This window comes from Dendropsophus ebraccatus, chromosome 11 (genome assembly GCF_027789765.1).
Source record: "Dendropsophus ebraccatus isolate aDenEbr1 chromosome 11, aDenEbr1.pat, whole genome shotgun sequence".
Lineage (NCBI taxonomy): Eukaryota > Metazoa > Chordata > Amphibia > Anura > Hylidae > Dendropsophus > Dendropsophus ebraccatus.
Window position 1 is genome coordinate 11,801,585 of NC_091464.1, and position 20,135 is coordinate 11,821,719.

The 20,135-nt window shown below is 43.1% G+C and overlaps 1 protein-coding gene across 1 annotated transcript; it reads right to left on the minus strand.

Moving 5' to 3' along the window:
* Window positions 1-19,242: 19,242 nt before the first annotated feature.
* On the minus strand, window positions 19,243-19,465 carry BLACAT1 (BLACAT1 overlapping LEMD1 locus). The gene has a single exon (XM_069945643.1). The coding sequence runs from the start codon at window positions 19,463-19,465 to the stop codon at window positions 19,364-19,366; it is 102 nt and encodes a 33-aa protein (XP_069801744.1). The 3' UTR covers window positions 19,243-19,363.
* Between the last annotated feature and the right edge of the window lie 670 nt (window positions 19,466-20,135).

The following is a 20,135-nucleotide window of genomic DNA, read 5'->3' on the forward strand; positions in this document are numbered from 1 at the left end:
ATTAGCCTTGTATGTTACTATACAAACTGTGAACCACATATTGAGATCCAGCAGGACCGCTCACTGCACACCCATAGAAATCCCATTGTCCGCTCAGGGCTTGGAGCACTTCCTACTGTCACGGGCCGAGGCTGGAGCTGGAAAATTTGGATGTAGAAAAAAACTGGGTCCTTTTGTTCTGTTGTTCTTGCTAACAGCAATTTCAAGTAGGTGATACACAGTATAAATGTCCGCTGAACGTACCGATTTTGGCAATGTTGACAGGCAATGTAATGTCTATGATAGCGGTCCAGCAGTTCTCGGATATTTTAGAAAGTCCAACATGCCTGATATTCTCAAAGGTGACTGGCTGCATCTCATTCCCTGTCTCTGTGCATACACAGCTGATATGAATGTACAGGGTTATAGGGTAGTTGTTTATTAAATCTGGCTTCTAAAATAACCCCCCCCCCCTTTTTTTCTAACACATTTATCAAATGTAATTGCTCTCAATTCTGTTTAGAAAAATATAAGGTCTTTCCACTCCTCCTATGCAAACAGCTTTAGGCTATGTTCACACAGTGTAAGTTTTGTATTACTTAAGGCTGTTGTTGCCGGTTTTCAACAACGGCCGTGACTAATACAAAACTTACGCTGTACTACAGTCAGAGGGAACGCTCCGGCCGGGATCCCTTGTGGCCGCACAAAGGCCTGACAGGTCAAACAATGGAGAGTGCGCCCGCATCCCTATTCAATAGAATTGAAGTTTATCCGTCCAGTACTGTACAGTACTGAACTTCATTGATATCGGCCGTTCTGTGACCCAGCCGGGTCACAGAACGGCTGGTGTCTTACGTAGTGTGAACCAGGCCATAAAGATTAGTAAATGATTTCTATTAAAAAAAAATCTCACGTCTTCCAGTGCTTATGAGCTGTCCTGCAGGAAGTGGTGTGTTCTTTCCAGTATGAGTATTTTCTTTCCTGCAGAGTACATCCCATTCATTGTGATACTTTATACCCAAACAGTGTTTTATATTAATTTTTGCTCCCAAAGATGCTCTAGGTCTTATTTTTAGGTGATGCCTTATTTTTCCATGAAGAAGAATTCACATGTCACATGCACAGCAGGTACAGGGTACGATATGGAGGCTTCCGGCCACCAGGGGCAGCTCCCCACAGCACATTCGTACAGCACAGCAGGGACAGATCGTACGGTATGGAGGCTTTCTGCCACCAGGGGGAACTCACCACAGCACACTCATCCAGCACAGCAGGGACAGAGCGTATGGTATGGAGGCTTTCTGCCACCAGGGGGAACTCACCACAGCACACTCATCCAGCACAGCAGGGACAGAGCGTACGGTATGAAGGCTTCTGCCCACCGGGGGGAGCTCACCACAGCACACTCATACAGCACAGCAGGGACAGAGCATACAGTATGGAGGCTTCCAGCCACCGGGGGGGAGCTAACCACAGCACACCCATAGAACACAGCAAGGACAACGTACGGTATGGTGACAGGTGATGGGTTAATGGCAGACAGTGTGCAGCACTACCTGTGGCTGTGACGGGATAACAGCAGACTATTAGTGCCTTGCCTGTTTGGTGTCCTACCACTGGTGTTACTGTTATATACACCCTTCGTAAAAGTCTGTACTTTTTGTACTTATGTGGTGATGAAAGTAGTGATGAAGTTTCGCCACTAGATGGCGCTGTATTAGATATGTGTATTCAAATGCTGCACAGCTGAAGTGTATAAAGGGTTATTGTTTCTTTATATGTCACACAGATCTGCAGACTAATGGGAATCTGTTCTTTTTCTCTCCTATCAGCTCTCTCTCTACTTCTTCAATTGCACTCTTTATCAACTCACAGCGCACGTTAGTCACGCTGAGGAAGGAAGTCACATGGGTAGAGGAAGTGTAAAGGTCTTTCGTGTTGAACATTGTAGAGGAAGGACGCAAGCTAGACAGCTCTCTACAGTGGTCCTCTCTGGGCCCTGGCCCTCTGCCAGGTCCCCCGCCTAGGTCAGTTTTAGTCATAATCCCGTATGGGTAAGACGTTAGACAGGTCACGCCTAACATTTCTCTTCTCAGTAATGCTACACAACAGTATGCAGTTGTGCAAAGCCCAGGACCTCTATCTTGCAGCGCAGTTGTCAGCAGGGAACCCTCAGCATTCTGCTAATCCCAGGTAACAAGGTCTTGTGTCAAACCCTTGGACAGTACAGACAAATCTTGTGGGCATAAGGTGGTGTGAAGGTGGTGGTAACAAAAGGTCAATACACGCACACAAGTGTTCTTCTTCTTCTAAGTATTCTTCTACCTCCTCTCTGCTGCTCTGCTTCTTTGGGGCAATGAAAAATTGGGCCACCCTGTTGTTTCCCTATTTATGTTCCAATACTCGCAACCGAGTGGGACTTAAGGGGTTATTTATCAGGGTGGTGTGGTGTTCTCCCCATCATGGAGGCACCCCGTTGGCAACAGGCTAGAGATATCTGGCTATCCCGTGTTTTGAGACTCGCAACCGAGGCTCCACGGACTCTTGTTTTACTCTGCTTCTTTGTATCACTCAGCACACTACTCAGTCAGCACGACTGTATTTTACACTATATTCCTATTCCAGATTCAGTTGCTGTATTGTCAAGTATTTGTCTACAAGTGTTATCAAGTATATTATCAAGTGCTGTATCAAGAGAAACATCATAATCGGGTAACCTTGCCACAAGCACGTATTCTTCCAGTAAAAAAACAAATTTATTTATGGTAAAGAGGCTCTGTGATTCTTCGCCTCACACCGACAACCCTGGGACATGTGTGGGTGGCAGATCCGATAGTCCGGGAGGGTCACTACACCGCTCTGTCCATCAGTGATTACACTATCCCAAGGGACCGCGCAGCCCGGCAGGACACTGACCACAGGGGAAAAAGGTACAACTGGCCATGTAAAATAAAAGCAGGCGTGGCCTCACACCTGTGTGCCCAATCGGCACGATATAACACCTCAAGGTCAGGCTGTATCTCGGCCAACCACCACCGGAGTGGCGTCACACTTCACCACCTAGCAAGTGACCAGCCAATCCTCCGACACAACATCACCGGGGGCACACACCACACATGCACATTTACAAGTGACGGCCGCAGTGAACATTAGGGTTGGCGGCAGGTAGCGGTCTTCATGTCTTTCATGCAGCTGTTCTCCAACGGATGGTAAAGGTAGGGGGCAACAGCGGTGGGCTAAAAGAATTCCAGCTGCATGCCCTGGTGTTCTGTTCAGTGGGCATGCTTCCAAACAAAAACTTTGCTAGGCCTAATATTTAGCAATTCAGCAAAGCCCTCTACTAGGTCTTATTTTCAGGGGATGTCCTATTTTCGGGGAAACAGGTTAGTAGACTCTCATATTCTGTCACCCTTTGTTCAGCCTAATTAGAGTTTTTTTTTTTTTTTTTGAATGAACGCTCTAGACCATGGGTTTCAAACTCCGTCTCTCATGCTGTTTCACATCTAGATTTCCCATAATGTCTGAACACGTAAGGCTTTAGCTTTGTATGTCCAGGCATGATGGGAACTGTAGTTTTGCGAGGATCCCGGTGACTCAGTCCTTTTTTTGAAGCACCGTTTGGTTTCAGTGCTCTGTGCTGTTCTTTGGCCGTGCACCGGCCCTATGCACTGGGGATGGGCCCACCAGCCCACAGTGTGACGATATCCCCTCCCCTCTGTAAAGCGGCTCCATTAGAATCTATAGAGCGGCGTCACCGAAGGGAGGGGATATGGTCCCACTGGGGGCCGCAGGCCTGCCTCCAGTGCATAGTTGGGCCAGTGAACGGCTAAAGAACAGCACAGACTGATGTTTAAAAAAAAAAAAAAAAAAAACAACATTGACTAATTTAAAAAAAAGTGTTGTGCCTGATGGTACATTCACTTTAAAGTAAATATATCATCAAGGCTGCTCACATAAGTGTTACACACCATCAGATCGGTGGCTCAGCGCTGATTTTAATGGTTTTGGTCATCGATCTTCCTCTTAGTTCCAGAGATGTTGCCATGGTTTTTTTAATGCAAAAAAGAAATTAGCCCCCCCCCCCCCCCCCCCCCCCTTCTACTTAAAAAAAAAACAACAACACTAAACTACATTCTACAAGGAATTTAATGAGCTTTTAATCCCCTACAGATTTTTTATAGATTTTATTAAAATTCATCATGTTGGTCTGGGCAAGGTAGAGAAAATTACGAATGGGCACAACTGCAAGAAAATTGCCCCTTGTAAGTAACTGGATGTAGCTACAATGTAATCACTTATTAGGTCTACAGAGCACCTGTGTAGAGCTGGTATATACCACTGTATAGTATATATGGTATGGTATATAGGGGGGGTATTATTGGTCTGTATAAGGTGTTCTCTTTAGTAACAGTGTGGCTGTATTATCTAGTTGTTGTGTTGTCATGGTATGGCAGTATTACATGTCCTTTGTATAGTTGTATTATTGGTAATGGTGGTAATGGTTATGATGTGGCCATATTTTTTGGCTATTATTGGTTTGGTTTTGTTGACTAGGCACCAAAATGCCTTTTCCTGGCTCATCCCTAGCAGATAATATGATCCCAGTTGGAGTCTCCAGAAATCAGCTGTAATCTTTGCTTAAACCCAACATCAAGTATTCAGTTTCTCTGCAGCACTACTACAAGGTAACTGGAGCAGAACACGGTACCCATAGAAATCAATAGGTTGTGTAATGCACAAACATCACTCCAGATAAAGTTACAGACATTGTTGCTGCCCATCACTGTGGATAAGGGATCTGGGAAGCCTTGGTCCTGCTATCCAACTAATGTCAGGTATATCTAGCCATGTGAGATATCTCATTGTCTTGGATGAAGAGGCCCAAAGAATGCCATAAATACATTCCCCAGACCCCCACGTTTGTGTTCTACCAGCAATACTTGCAGGGTGCTTGTTCTCTAAAGCGTATCTTACCTGACAAGCCAACGTCCATTCTGTTCGAGGAAGCAGAAACCATGACCCATTGGAAAAGACAACCCTTTGCCAATCAGCATAGATTAAATTATAGTGTAATGGTCGTCTGTCTTCTTTGGAGTTCCATACACGGTAGAGTTCCTTGTACTGTTGTTTTAGAGACAGGACGGGCACCCCCCTGGTTCATGTAGGCGATGAGCTTCTACACTTTAGCGTGTCCCCCCCCCCCCCACCCCGGTGATCTCTATATTGACCCAAGGCTTCTGTGTTATGAATAGAGACACAGGTACAGCATGTGACCGCGGCTCTATTTATTCCTGTGGCGGTGTCGGAAGCACTTTTGCAGCTTACTTGTCTCTCTCCAGCGGCTCCATAGGAATGTATAGAGCTGCGGGTCACATGCTGTACCTGCTGCTGTATTCATAACAGAATCTGGGAGGGGAATACAGAGATCAGCGGGGGATTCGGTTCGGAGGTCGGACCCCTTGTGATCACTTACTTGTCCCCTATCCCATGCATAGGCTACAAGTTAATTCTTCTTGGAATACCCCTTTAACTTCTCACATTAACAGCACGTTCGCAATGATGCTATTTTTCCACTCACAGTACACAGTACTAAGTGTGAACAGTTCACAAACTGTTTCAGAAATACTAACATTTTGCAATAAATCGCCCCTCTTACCCATAATGGCAGCTAGGATTATGTGTGCAGACGGCCCATTGCCCACCTTACAAACCCACTAAGACAGCTCATGTCACATGACTTCCTTCATGACCCATCTGCTGCCCATGTGGAAAGTGGCCATAATAATAAGACTTGACTGGGCATATAGAACAGGATTATTGACAATCCGCCACTTATTATGTTTTTATTAAAAATTTTTTACCTATTTTCCCTATATTTGTTTTTTTGACAATGTTATATGTACAATAATTACCATCTATTATAGGGGCTGCACTGAATGCCATCTACTATAGGGGGCCTACGCAGGTCTACTATATAGAGAATTCACACGTTCGCTCTAGGGTCATGCTCTAGTGTGCTGGTGCGTTGGTAGGGGGGGGGGGGTAGGACCAGGGCCCAGGTGGTAAGTGGTGCTGCAAGGTTGACCAGGTAGGAGAGAATACATGTTTTTCTTTAAAAAAAAATCAACATATGATGGATTTACTTAGATTTCATCAGTTTTTTTCCTTTACTGTTTTGTGCGCAGGATACAGACCCAGCAATACTTCCGGCCCGTGTCCCCAAAGACTGCAGTCACCAGGTTGCTGTGGCTGCTCATTGAGGTTGGTATAATCTTTGATATCTTCAAATAATTGCAAAATAACACACCTGACTAATATTCTGATACTTCATTTATTATTCTTTTTTATTCATTCATTTCCATATAATATCTGTATATTATAAGTATATGCTGTACAAATCTTTATCAAACCGTGTGTATACAATAACTAGTGTGTAATGCCATACTGATTTTGTAGATATACACAAAAGAGGACGTTACCACATCTGCCCGTCAGTTTTAGGAAAACCCTGTGAAGCAGAACTTTTCCTTACATCTCCGCATTGTCTTGTTCCTCATTTATTCTTCCAGAATGCTTTGGAATATACTGACAACTGTAACATCTATTGTTCCTACACAGTCCGTAATAAATTTCCAGGCAGAACAACAGAAGGATGGCATAGTGCAGAATAGATGAAGAACACAAGCGTTTATCTCCAGCTTCCCGGCTGGGTTTAGTCTCTGGGCTCTAGCCCCACTCCCTGAGTGATGTCACATCTCGGACCAGTCCTTACAGACTACATCACAGTTTTCTTATCATGTACACATATACATACATATCTTTATTGGGACATTGAGGTACAATGAGGTGTTTTTACAGCTTGCTGCCTTTGATGAATGATGCCACAGGAAGAGCAGACAGGGAATAAATGCAGCAGGTGATTTAAAATTCTGAGCTAATAAGCACAAATGCAGACAACACTGGATATATATATATATATATATATATATATATATATATATGTATTGGTGAACCTAAGGCCACTACTTATTATTTATTAGAAGACACAGAAGTTGATTGGCTACAATAGATAATATGATGATGTGATATACCTAGCCAGGGATAACTTAGTGTTATGCCATAAACATTAACAATTTTACTTGAAACTCAGTTAGACTAGCCGATTCTTGACTGTATCTTATAAATATATGAAGCAATCTTCCGACTGCTGCTACATAGCAAAGTAAAAGGTAAAGCTCTGGGGAAGTAAAAGGCACTGTATCAATATGTACTAGAGGAGTGTATAAAATATACAGATAAGGGAGATGGGACTGACAGGACGGTTAGTAATACCGGGCCACACTGCAGGCGTCTTCTTACATCTGACAAGCTGCGTAACAAAATTATCACTTCACTCGATACATGTTTTTAGGGTTCTGATGAATACCGACTCAAGTCTCAAAAGATTTCGCTGAATTTTATAACACAGATGACTCCTGAAACCTAAAGAATACAGTATGTGTTTGGTGTATATTCTTCTTATTATATTGCATTGGTTTTTTAAAGGGCCTTTAACAAGGGACGATTATCAGCCAGGAGGGTTGCAAGTACCGCTCCTGCAGCCAATCATCAGTCCGTATACAAGTGACAGCGAACAGCTAAGGATTGGGGAAATTCCTGATCCTGGGCTGATTGTGTCTTTAGAACAGGTTTCAGAATTTATCAGCATTGGTTGCACATCTTCCCGTGTAAACAGGATGTGAGGCCGATGACAATAAAGACATATATCCTTGCTGTATATATCAGTGTTGTCCATTTTCAGATCATACACCAGTGCATACTTACCTAGAGTGCTGCTGCAAACCATCATCTGGCTTTCCCATCCAGCTGTTGTATCTTCAGGCCGCGGCCTGAAGACACAGCAGCTGGACAGGAAAGCCAGAGAAGAAGATGCTGGATTGTAGCTGAAGCACAGTAGGTAAGTAAGATTTGCTGTGTGATCTGGAAATGGGAGAGTGGATATATGTATATTTGTGCTGTCAGTTTTCATGGCTGCACAAACGATACATGGATTGTTTGTGCAGCCTGGCTGCTTGATTTCTCATGACATGTAAAGGCACTGCAAACAAGTGCCGTTCTTGCTGATCGGCGTTCATTTGTGGCAGCCTGTGGCCGAGAAATCGGCCACCGTTAAAAGACCGTAGGTGAAACATTTACTGTTTTTTGTTACAAACCTATCAGTAGTGAATTATTTTCTTATAAGGAGCTATGGGTGAGAACAGAGCACCATCTTGTGATGTCATCGAAAGTCATGGAACCACCTGAAATTAAGTGCTTGCCGGAAAATAAGAACGGACATTTCTTGAGACATCGCTCTGGTTTACAGGATTTGGCTGTAATAAGACGTCAATTTGTTTAAAATACCTAAGTGTGAATGAAATAGCAATGTGCAGAAGATATTAAGGCTGCGCCTGAACCAAATGAAATGTGTGACTAGAATGAGAATAATACAGCGGAGAATGAAATGAAAGCACTCGAGCAAATCTCAGAATGATGGGCATTAAACAGATTAGTGATTGTGGTACGGACAAGGATTCGGGAATCATCAACGTGAAGTGTGTTGGAGATTACGGCAAGGTAACGGCAATATGTCGCCTCTTACATGAGATCAGGTTTATAATGATCATGGTAAAAAATATATATATTAGAGACTTGAAAGAACTCTTATTGCAGTCTCTTTATCAGGTATGATACAGCATGGTATAATAGCTGAAGAAAGGTATATGTAAATGTAAGTGTGCTGGAAGAAAAATCCTTAACCCCTTAACAACCAAGACAATTTTTTCCCATTCGCAGAGACATATCAGGGCTGTTGTGGGACCAATTGTACACTTTATTGGCATACTTCATGTTACTATAAAATGAAACGTGAAACAGGTAAAATTGAGAAAACAAAAGAAAAAAACAAAATGCAGTTATGAAAATTTGGGATGGTTTTGTATTGTTTACATGTGGTAAAACTGACATTTATAGTTATAACCATTCTGTATCTTTTGTTATATTTTCTGTTCTGCTAACAAATTTTAACTTAAAAAAGGCTTTCTTCTGGCTTATTCTGACCCCGGTAATTTCTTATTTTTTTTTTTAATCTATGGAGCTGTGTGTGTCTGTTTCTTGGGCTGTGATCCTTTGAGTTAGATAGGACTTTTGGAGTGACTATAAAACAACATGCAGAAAGGTCTTAACTATAAAAACACAATATTATATAAACTGTACATTGAATGGCCCCCCCAAAAATTTAAATGTTACAATTCTGTTTTTGGCCAGATCATATCGCATAAAAATTAAAATGAAAAAAGCAGCCAAAAAGTTTAAAAGTTGTTTTCTAGGACAATAACTGCATCACCTGCCGAACGGACCCCAGGACAGATCTTGTATTAACAGCAGCTATCTGACAGTACACACGGTTTGAGGGGGACAGATTGTGGGTACAGAGTCACTTTAAACATACGATATTTGAGATGGGAATAGCCCTATGACTACAGACCTTTACCTTTGTACCATCCTTTTTGAATAACCCTGTAGTAAAAAAACAAAACAAAAAAAACATTGTTTTTAGTTGTCACTGTACAGAAACACAGAGTAAAGTAAAATGCCATTTTTACCCAAATTTGCAGTTTTTCAATTTAGCAGTTTTTTTTTATGGTAATGTAAAGGGTGTCAATACAAGGTACAATTGGTTATGGGCAGCTCTTAGAAGGTAGGGCAAAATAATTAAAACCCCAAAAATTTAAATTGGCTGTGACTTACTCATACAATGATTTCGGTGGTCACAGGCTGTTTGCAGTATTCTATGCCGCTGTGTACGAGAGAGTCAGTCTCATGGTCAGCCGGCACAGACCTGATAAAACTGTTGGCTTATAGCTATCCTGCCCGACTCTTCCATACACTCAGATCAGCTGGAACAGGGTGATAAGCGGTTGCCAGACACATCAGATGCTGTCTGTATCTCAAAAGAACCAGATATTGGACAGGTTTAAATCCAACATGTCCAGTGCTGCCTTCCCTTGAAGGCAATGGTCCACCTGCAAGAATGTCATGTAACCCTAGCAAATTATTGCCTTACTATAACCGTGGAATCACTGACTTCTAACTACAAACAGATACTGATTTATGGTCCTTTTATAGTATGTGATTTCTCAGCCATGGGCGGCCACCAACAGGTGGCGATCAGCGCTCATTTGCCTAGCCTTTACATAGCCCGAGAAATCGAGCGGCCGGGCTGTACAAATGATTCTTGTATTATTTGTGCAGCCCTGAAACCTAAAAGCACACACATATATATATATATATATATATATATATATATATAATATCTCCATGATGTCGGTTTCCAGATCATAAGCGGTGTATACTTGCCATCCATGCTGCTTGTGATCCGGAATCCCGCTCTCCAGTCCTCCAGCCACTGCTGTATCCTTAGGTTCTGCTTCCTCTGGATGTCACTCATTCTGGAGGAGGAGGCAGGGTCTGAAGATACAGCAGTGGCCAAGGATGGAAGAACAGGATGCCGGATCACAAGCAGCATGGATGGTAAGTATACACAGCTGTTTGTGATCTGGAAACTGACAGCACGGATATATACATATCCCAAACCCCAATATATACATATCTGTGCTGTCAGTTTCTTAATTGTTATCAGCTTTACATAACCCTGTTTACATGGAAGATATGCAAACAATAACTACTCATTTCAAAGCATGGTCAAAAGATGCGATTAGCTGAGGATGGGGTGCTTTCCCTTTACTAAGGTTATCGCTGTTACTTTTACACAGACCGATTATCGGCTGCAGGAGCATTTCTAGCAACACACCTGGCTGATAATCGGCCCATGTAAAAGGCCCTATACTGTGGACAAGAGATCTGGCTACTGATCAAGGAAACCCAGATAACTGAGTAATGCTAATTCATCTGGTCTCACTACCATGCGGTGCCCCTATCCTCACTAGGTCCTTGTGTTGGGTCTGCTAATAATAAAGGGAATCTGTCAGCTGCAACTCTCATTACAACTGCTGATACTGCAAGGAGAAACATGGTACCTTTTTATACATGTCTGTGCTTCTATAATGTAGAGAAATGCTTTTATTCTCTGCAAACAGTCAAAGATGTGTCTCCAAACTCCAGAGGTGCTGGAGGCTGGAATGCCTCCTTGCAGGGGGTGGGGGAAGGTAATCAAGAATGTATACTTACCTGTCCCTGTGCTCCCACAGCGCTGCGGTCTTGCTCCCGGATCCTCCTTCTCTCCCTCCTGCAACGTCACAACCCAGCTGCTCAATGCTCCACTTTGCTTCAGTCACTGATTGGCTCTGTGGGTACTTTCACCCAAGTCGGGATGTACCAGGAAGCTGGGAGAAAATGAAATCCGAGAGGAGCCTGTTGACTCGGCGCTGCAGGGACATGGTGACTGGTAAGTATACTATCTTTATGTCCACCCCCTCATTCCCTTCCTGCACTGTATTCTTTGTTTTTGCCAGAGGCCTCCTTTAAAGGGGAACTCCGGGTAGAGGTAAAAAAAAAAATGAAACTTCTGCAGAAGCATATAACAATACTTACCTATCTATCCCAGTTTTGAACCTACCAAAAATCCATTTGTTTTGGGGGGTTTTGTTCTGTTTTGTGTTTCTGTATTCCCTGGTTGAGCAGATGTACTCAGCACTACAGGTTTCAGAATGCAATGCTTTCCCTCAGCTGTTCCATCACACCCCCCACCCTGCCTATTCCCCGCCCACAGCTGTTGCAGAACATCTAGGCTGTGTTCACACATTGCAGTTTCATTGTGTTACTGAATTATTTGCAGTACTTTATCATTTCATTGTGGTCCCACCCGCACAGCTCACTGTATTCTATACCTGTAACGCTGATATTGGAATAAAGCAAAGAACTTTTTCAATTAAATTTTTTTTCTTTTCATCTCCACACACATATTATGATCGAGCATCTTTTATCTTTGAAGTTGATTCCCACAAAAAGGACTTTATCTGATATTATCTTACATGGGATATGTTATTTATGCCTTGTTTCTTGTGCAGGTGGGATTGGCAGGGCCATCTCTTATCCTCTGTGCTGTTTAGCATTATCTAATTGTGTTACTGCATCATTTTTGTGCAGATACTGCAGTACTGCAATGACACTCCAACATGTGTGAACACAGCCTCAATTTCTCTGTAGACTTTTGCACAATCAGCGAAGCTGAAACACCTGCTTCTGGCCGGTCAGAGATGGTAAATCACACCCTGCCCCCTGTCTGCATCATCAGCCTGTGTCTAGCAGACACACACAATGTGAGACAGAGGCATGGAATATTTGTCTCCTAAGGGGGAAGAGCAGAGGGAGCAGGAGACAATGTGGATCCGCACAGAGGCCATATTTTTTCACTTCCTAGATTTCTATCAGCTACCAGTGTGGCAGAACCGTACAGATACAGTAATACATTGTATAGACTTTTATTGAACTTTTAATAGAAAACAAGTTTTTCTTATCCGGAGTTCCCCTTTAAATGGTGCGTACTGGTGCGTAGCTAAAGGGAGTTAACAGAAAGGAGTTGCATCTGGGCCCTGGTGTTGGTGGGGGCCCAACAGACCATCCATTGCATAAGGTGACACCAATTTTCTAAAGGTGGCCATACTCTCTCATAAACCGTTGAGAGCCATCAGAGTTTCTCATCCTTTCCCCATACGTCTAGCATGGCCGAGCTCTCCTGAGTTCTCTGACTGCGGCTTATCTCTCCTAGAACAAAGGGGTCAGGCAGTGATTTTCCATCACACCCGACCCAGTAAAGAAAATGGAGATCATTAAAGGGGTTATCCAGCGCTACACAAAAATGGCCACTTTCTTCCAGAGACAGCGCCTCTCTTGTCTCCAGTTTGGGCAGGGTTTTGTAACTCATTTCCATTGAAGTGAATGGAGCTTAATTGCAAACCGCACCTGAACTGGAGACAAGAGTCATGCTGTCTCTGGAAGAAAGTGGCCATGTTTTTGTAGCACTGGATAACCCCTTTAAAGCCTCCCATGAGTGTGCCATAGGTTTATTGATGGAGAATGGAGCTCACTCACATTGTAGCCCACTATTTCACCAGATCTTCAGGGAATTCTATCTGACCTCGGGAGTCACATCTCATTGACACAAATCTGCTTTGCTTTTTGTCTCCATGAGAATCGTTGAGCTCAGTCTTTTTACATGACACTGGATACATTTAATACCTATCTGCTCAGGATTCTAGTTTACCCTGCAAATGCTACCAGCTTGCTTTCATCAGCCATGCGGGGAGGAAGATGAGGGATTTTCCCTTTTGGTACAATGAACTTAGTTTGCAGTATGAGGGGCCACATACACAGTCCAAAGGAACAAAGGAAAATAGTCAAAATCAGATTTTCCTTATTGTGTCGTGTTGTAAAGGTGGTTTCCAAATCTACAAGAACACAAAATGACCCATAACTGCTCTGGTTATATCTGGATAGTATTGGTCTAGATCTGCTAATCCTAAGTGTTAGGTCTGAGACAAGGAGAAAAACGTGACTGTCTAAAGACCTTATTATCTGGGGCGATCTGCATGAGCAAACAAGCGCCGACCTGTCAGATCAGCGCTCACTTGCTCCTCGTTCCCTGCTCGCTTCCAGCGCTATTATACGTGTCGATAGCGAGTGGGTAAGTGGGGGGGAGCGGAGGGCGCAGGGAGCGGGAGGCTGCCCAGGTGATTGTTAAATTGTCCGGGCAAAAGAAATACTGCCGCGTTTGTGTCTGCACATGTATATGCCCAGAATCCCATTCTTAGTAATGTTAATGCAGCCATATTATATGCTGATATTTAAACAATGTAAAAATCCCAATAAATAATAGATCAGTATACTTGATACCTCTTTACCTCTGATGAGGCCTGTGATTGGCTGAGTGGGCTGCCTCTCCTGAGACAAGAGTGATGCCCGCTCAGCCAATCACAGGCTGCGGTGCTGTCCTATCCTAATCAGCCTGTGATTGGCTGAGCACCCTCCACCACAGAAGACACCAGGACGGGACCAGAGAGCCACCAGGAGACACCGGGGACCGCAGACAAGTGAGAATTTGTTTATGTATTTATTTTCCATGAGTGGCGCCATCTTGCCGAACCCTCTGAACCTTACAGAAAGTTTGTTAGAGAACCACATTTTTTGCAAAGTTGGAAGTGAATCTGGATTCGGCAGGTTCAGTTAGTTCATCTCTAGTCACTACTATTATGTACAGAGATAATAATAACAGAGGTCATTTATTCATGATCTGCACACTTTCCTTGAAATAGAAAGTAAAGAGGTATCAAGTATACTGATCTATTATTTATTGGGATTTTTACATTGTTTATATATCAGCATATAATATGGCTGCATTATAACCACAACCACAGCAGTATTTCTGAAGAACCCTGTCTGTAATCTAGTAGACGTCTTTTCGGGTCCTATGTGTATATTCTGCTATCATATGTATCACGATGTATCTTGCTGATTATGGTGTGATCACATGGGCGGAATAAGTTAGACCACAGGTGTCCAACTCAGGCCCTCCAGCTGTTACAAAACTACAATTCCCATCATGCCTGGACAGCTAAAGCTTTGGCTTTCACAACAGCTAGAGGGCCTGAGTTTGATCCCCGTAATTTAAGGCCCTATAATACGAAGCGATTATCGGCCATTACGGATGATAATTGCTTCATGTAATAAGGCAATGGTCAGCCTACGTGCACAATGTCAGCTGATCGTTGTCAATCAATGTATTTCAACATGTTAAAAGACCAACAATCCAAATAGCAACGATCTGTGAGAAGATAGCGGCAGCAGAACGCCACTATCTTCTATAGGCCTCCAGGGCGATTCAACAATCACCCGGGCAACCCCCCGCAGCTCCCCGCCCCCCCCCCCCCCCATACTTACCCGCTCGCTCTCGGTGCATGTAATAGTGCCTGCAGGGAGTGGGGAACGAGAAGCAAGCAAGAGCTGACCTGAAAGGTCCTGCTGATCTGATCACCCCGTGTAATAAGGTCTTTAGACGGTCACGTTTTTCTCCTTCTCTCAGATCTAACAGATCTAGAATAAAATCCAGATATAACCAGAGCAGTTATGGGTCATTTTGTGTTCTCGTAGATTTGGAAACCACCTTAACAACACGACACAATAAGGAAAATCTGATTTCGACTATTCTCCTTTGTTCCTTTGGACTGTGTATGTTGCCCCCTTCTATTATGGTATCTCTATGCCCTCATACTGCAAACTAAGTTCATTGTACCAAAATCTTCCTCCCCGCATGGCTGATGAAAGCAAGCTGGTATCATTTGCAGGGTAAACTAGAATCCGGAGCAGATAGGCATTAAATGTATCCAGTGTCATGTAAAAACTTTTGAAAAGTTGTCTCATCTCTAGTAAAGACTAGAGCTAAGTACAACTGGAGCATGCTGGAGTCCAATCGTTTTGCATTTGAAAACCAGTGGTTGAAGAAGTTGGATGCCGCCTTAGGGAGTCGGGGAAAACATGGATACAGTCTATGGCCTATGGCTGCACCCATGTTTTCCAGGACTCCCTGGGGTGGCATCCAACTTCTTCAGCCACCGGGAGTCAAATCCCAAACAATCGGACTCAAGCATGCTCCAGTTGTGCTCATCTCTTTTTGAGAGTGTTTGTTCTCTCTCTGAATATTCATGTGAACATTACTATTACACATATCACCTATCTAAACATTGTTGTAGACACTCCTTTATGGCAATAGATTTTCATAATGGCATTTTCCTCTTTCAGCTGAATACTCCTACCACAATGAAAAATTGTTTAAATTAATTAGAGGTAATGACTTCCTAGATGGGCTGCTCTCACACAGTACAGTACTGAATAAAAAACGCATGCAGTGTTAAATGACGCAGTATAACTAACAGCTGATTCAATGAATCCTACACTGACAAAGTATACCCGAAGGTGCTCTCACACTGGGCAGCCCAACGATGCTCTTTTACATATATATAGACACACACATACACATATATCTGGAGAATCACTTGGCCCATTGTGTGGATTGGGAGCTGTTGGAAAGGCAGCTGCAGGAGATAGGGGTAGGGGAGTATGGCTTCTTTTTTAGATTTCATACACCCTCTGCCAAATATAATAAAAAGTTCTTTCCCTGGATAACAAATTTAATTCAACCAGATCAATGGTAAAGTTTATAGACGTGTTTTCATTCCATTAAGTTATTCACTATTCACAGGATTGGGTATACGCTGATTGGTGGTGGTGGTGGTGGTGTTGGTGGTGTTGGTGGTGGTGGGGGGGGGGGTCCAACCACTGGGAACAGCCCTGGAATGAATAGAAAACACTGTGAATGCGCAGTCACTACTTCAATCATCTATGGCAGGGATGTCAAACTCAGGCTCTCCAGCTTTAGCTTTGTCTGTCCAGGCATGATGGGAATTGTATTTTTAAAACATCTGGAGGGCCTGAGTTTGACACATCTGATCTATGGGATCACTGAACTTCTCCAAGTTCAGACCTCAAGAATGTTTAGTGGAGAGTGAATAAGGCTGTGTCCACACCTGCACAGTGCGCTCCATTCACTCCAGGGACAATCATGTCCCATTCTTAGGATCGGTGGGAGTCCCAATGATTGGACCCCCATCAATCTACTTGTTATTTCCAATACTGTGGATGGGAATGCCTCTTTAAGCTGATGTTTGGATGCTCTTTATTAGAGACGATTGAACCTTGGCCACAATCGGGTCCGTACAAACCCATGTGTGTGGCCTTTGGCTGAAGAAGTTGGATGCAGCCATAGGGAGTCCTGGTGGATAAAGTCTATGGCCTATGGCTGTATCCATGCTTTCCAGATAGCCTTAGGGCTCTATCCAACGTCAGCCACCACCAATCAAATGAAGAGCGATCGGGTTCGCTCATCTCTAGTTTTGAACAGTAGACCTATTGCTGTTGTCAGCGTTTTTCTAGAGGGACAGTACACTAATTATTTGAATATGCCCTACGAGGTATATACAGAGTGGTTGTTCAAAGCCGAACTCTAGAATATTGATACTTCCTAAGGTTTATACAATATAGAGCCAATACTATAACATATCATGCAGTTATCTGCCAATAGTCTATATACTGCATGTATATGTGCAATGTGTAAGAAATTCCTACATTCTACTCAGCGTGCACCCATACAAATATAGTATGTAGTACAACTAATAAATATTTGCTTTTCATAAAGCTAACTATAATATATGTATATAAATCATATTTAGGCTTATACATAGTAAAAAAAATACAATTAGCAGCATAAGTCTCTATCAGCTGTGCTAGATAACATGCTTCTGGCTATTAGATGGCAGACCGTCATTGTCATGCTATGTCACTCTGTAGAATGAGTTTATAAGCAGAACTCCAGGAATAATGCACATGCCTGCAGAAATCTACTAGGAATACCTTTGCACTGAATATTTTTATTGTTCATTCTCTTCCTAAAAATAGTATATATATATTTTTTAAATAGTCCTCACAATTAAACTATCAATGTGCTGCAAAGTGTGTGCAACTGTGCAACTCCTCCACATAACCGGATGTCCTGCTACTCTGGGCTGTTTAGGCTCTAACTCTCATTCTCTTTCTCTCTCTCTCTCTCTGCACTCCTCTCTTTGAGTCCTATTACACGGGTCAATCATTTACTAGATTTACTAGAACAACACTTGTTTACTGGACCTTTTAGATGGGCAAAAAGGGCTGCATAGACGTCGTTAGCGATGTCCATGCAGCCCTTGCCCAAACACCTGTTACATTGCCTCTCTCCGCTCCCGGTCTTCTCTCCTGTGCTCCACAGTCTGGGAAGCTGCGGAGCAGAGGAGAGAAGACCGGGAGCAGAGAGAGGTAATGTATCAGGTGTTTGGGCAACCATCAGTGCCTGCCGATTTTAGGTCCAAACCTAAACCAACGATCAGCCGATGACCGCTGTCATTAACTGATCGTTGTCTCTATTACATGAAGGGATAATCGGCCGAATTATCCCGATTCAGACGCTTATCGCTCTGTGTAATCGGGCCCTAAGGGGGCCGTTACACAGACAGATTTATCTGACAGCCAGGAAGAGACTATAAACAGAGAAAAGGTCATAAAGGAAAGACTGAGATTTCTCCTCTTCTCAAATCTAGTCCTGGCTTTGGCTTCACAAATCTGTCAGATAAATCTGTGTGTGTAAATGCGCCCTAAGGCCTCATTCACACGTTCAGTAGTTCTTTAGGACCGTATGTTATGTCAACAATTGTCACCTGCAATCCGCAAAAAATTTAACTAGTGCACCCGTAACCCATATTTTTGGCGGATCTTTATAAAATGGGAAGGTGATACTTAAATTAAGCTGTGCCATATTTTTTTGCAGACATTACGTACATTTCTTCTGTAAAAATTATAGATAATATAAAAATTGTGAGACACAAGAGGGAGAGGACATCCTACAGACTCTGCATGGGGACACACACGCTCCTCACCATCAGTGTCCAACAGCACGAAGAAGAGCTAGAGAGCAGAACAGAGAGCTGTAGTGAGACATGAGAGCTGCACGGACCTGGCAGACATCACATCCAGCATGTCTGACAATATGAGGAAAACAGCATAATATATCAAAATTAACATAGCTGTTAAATTGTTGTTTCTGGGTCAGTCGCTGTTACCATGTCAAAGATGCCCATAGTCTTCAAGAAAGCTAAGTGTGTAGTTAGAATGAGCGTACTGTGAGCGTGTCATATACATCCTAGAGTAACAATTACATGTATTATGCATTCTATTAGATATATATCTCTATAAAAGGTCACTAAAAGGGAAGGCATTGTGCTCTAATACTGCATCCGTCTCCTCATGAGCATTGCTGCACCTGCGCTGGGCATAAGGTAAGTATCACAACTGTCTGACTGACATAGATCATGAGTTTTTCAAGGCCGAAGCTCAGATAGCCAGGGCAGCCACAGCCTTTGTGGGTATTATAACTAATCACTATTACTTATAGGGTCACTCTGGGCACAATAACATCTGTATACATAACTACCGTATATATGGCTGATAGTATGTAGTGGATTTCTCTGCATTGGCTCGGATTGTTTCAGGACAGGAATAGCGATAGATACTTTAAAAAGTTACTTTAAACAGGCTTAAGATTGTGCGCTTCTCTGGCTTTGCAGGTTGCTGCCATTATGTAGTGGCATAGATTCCCTCACAAAGGGAACAGCACATAGTTACATACTTTAGTTCTGGATGCCAGAAATTCATACCCTGCGAGCGGTGCCAGCTTTGGTACTGTATGAGCGCCTACATACTCATTGGTAGAAGTCCCCCTCCTGAGAGGGGGGGTCTATGTCCCTCATACTGAAGTCTCCTGCTCAGCTTGCGGTTCTTCTTTCTTTGGCTTCATCTTGCAGAATCCATGAAGACCACAGAAACATGCAAAGGTAAACTGAGGCATGGACTGTAGCGTTGGGACTCAGGATGACGTCCAAGTGTACCTGGAGTAAGAGAACAAAGTTACAGCTCGTCCCATATATTATATATATAACTGATAGAATTAGTCATTTAAAAAAAGGCCCAAAAGTGACACAAATTATTTTCCATTTTGACCAAAAAAAATTCTTAGTGTTTTTATGACATGAATACTGACCCCAGAGCATTCCCATCTGCCCACAATATAGAAACGTACACCGGGAATCCCCCCACCCTGTGGTTATATTAATACAGGGGGTTTCCCAACTTCTGAACCTAAGGAGCTAAAATTAAACTTCAGGGGAGGAGGGAAAAAACTGAGAAAACTCAGATGGTGATGGAAAAATAAGCAGGAATAGAAGTGATAACTGATTTATTTTATACTTCTCAGTCAAAGTGCTTTTACACATAACAATTTTTGATTTCTTTACTTGTTAGGCCAAAGATGATCAAGCTAACCTCCCCCCCATCCACCCCCGGTCATCGTATACGCAAGGAGTAGGGACCCTTCGGCCCTCCAGCTGTTGCAAAGCTACAACTCCTATCATGCCTGGGCAGCCAAAGCTAAAGCTGTCCAGGCATTATGGGGGTTGTAGTTTTGCAACAGCTGGAGGGCCAGGGTTCCTTCTCATAGGGAATCATGTTACCCCTCTCAT

What these genes read in the sequence shown, in the direction of transcription:
- BLACAT1 (XM_069945643.1), bottom strand. Translation starts at nt 19,465, where the DNA reads ATGCCTCAGTTTACCTTTGCATGTTTCTGTGGTCTTCATGGATTCTGC.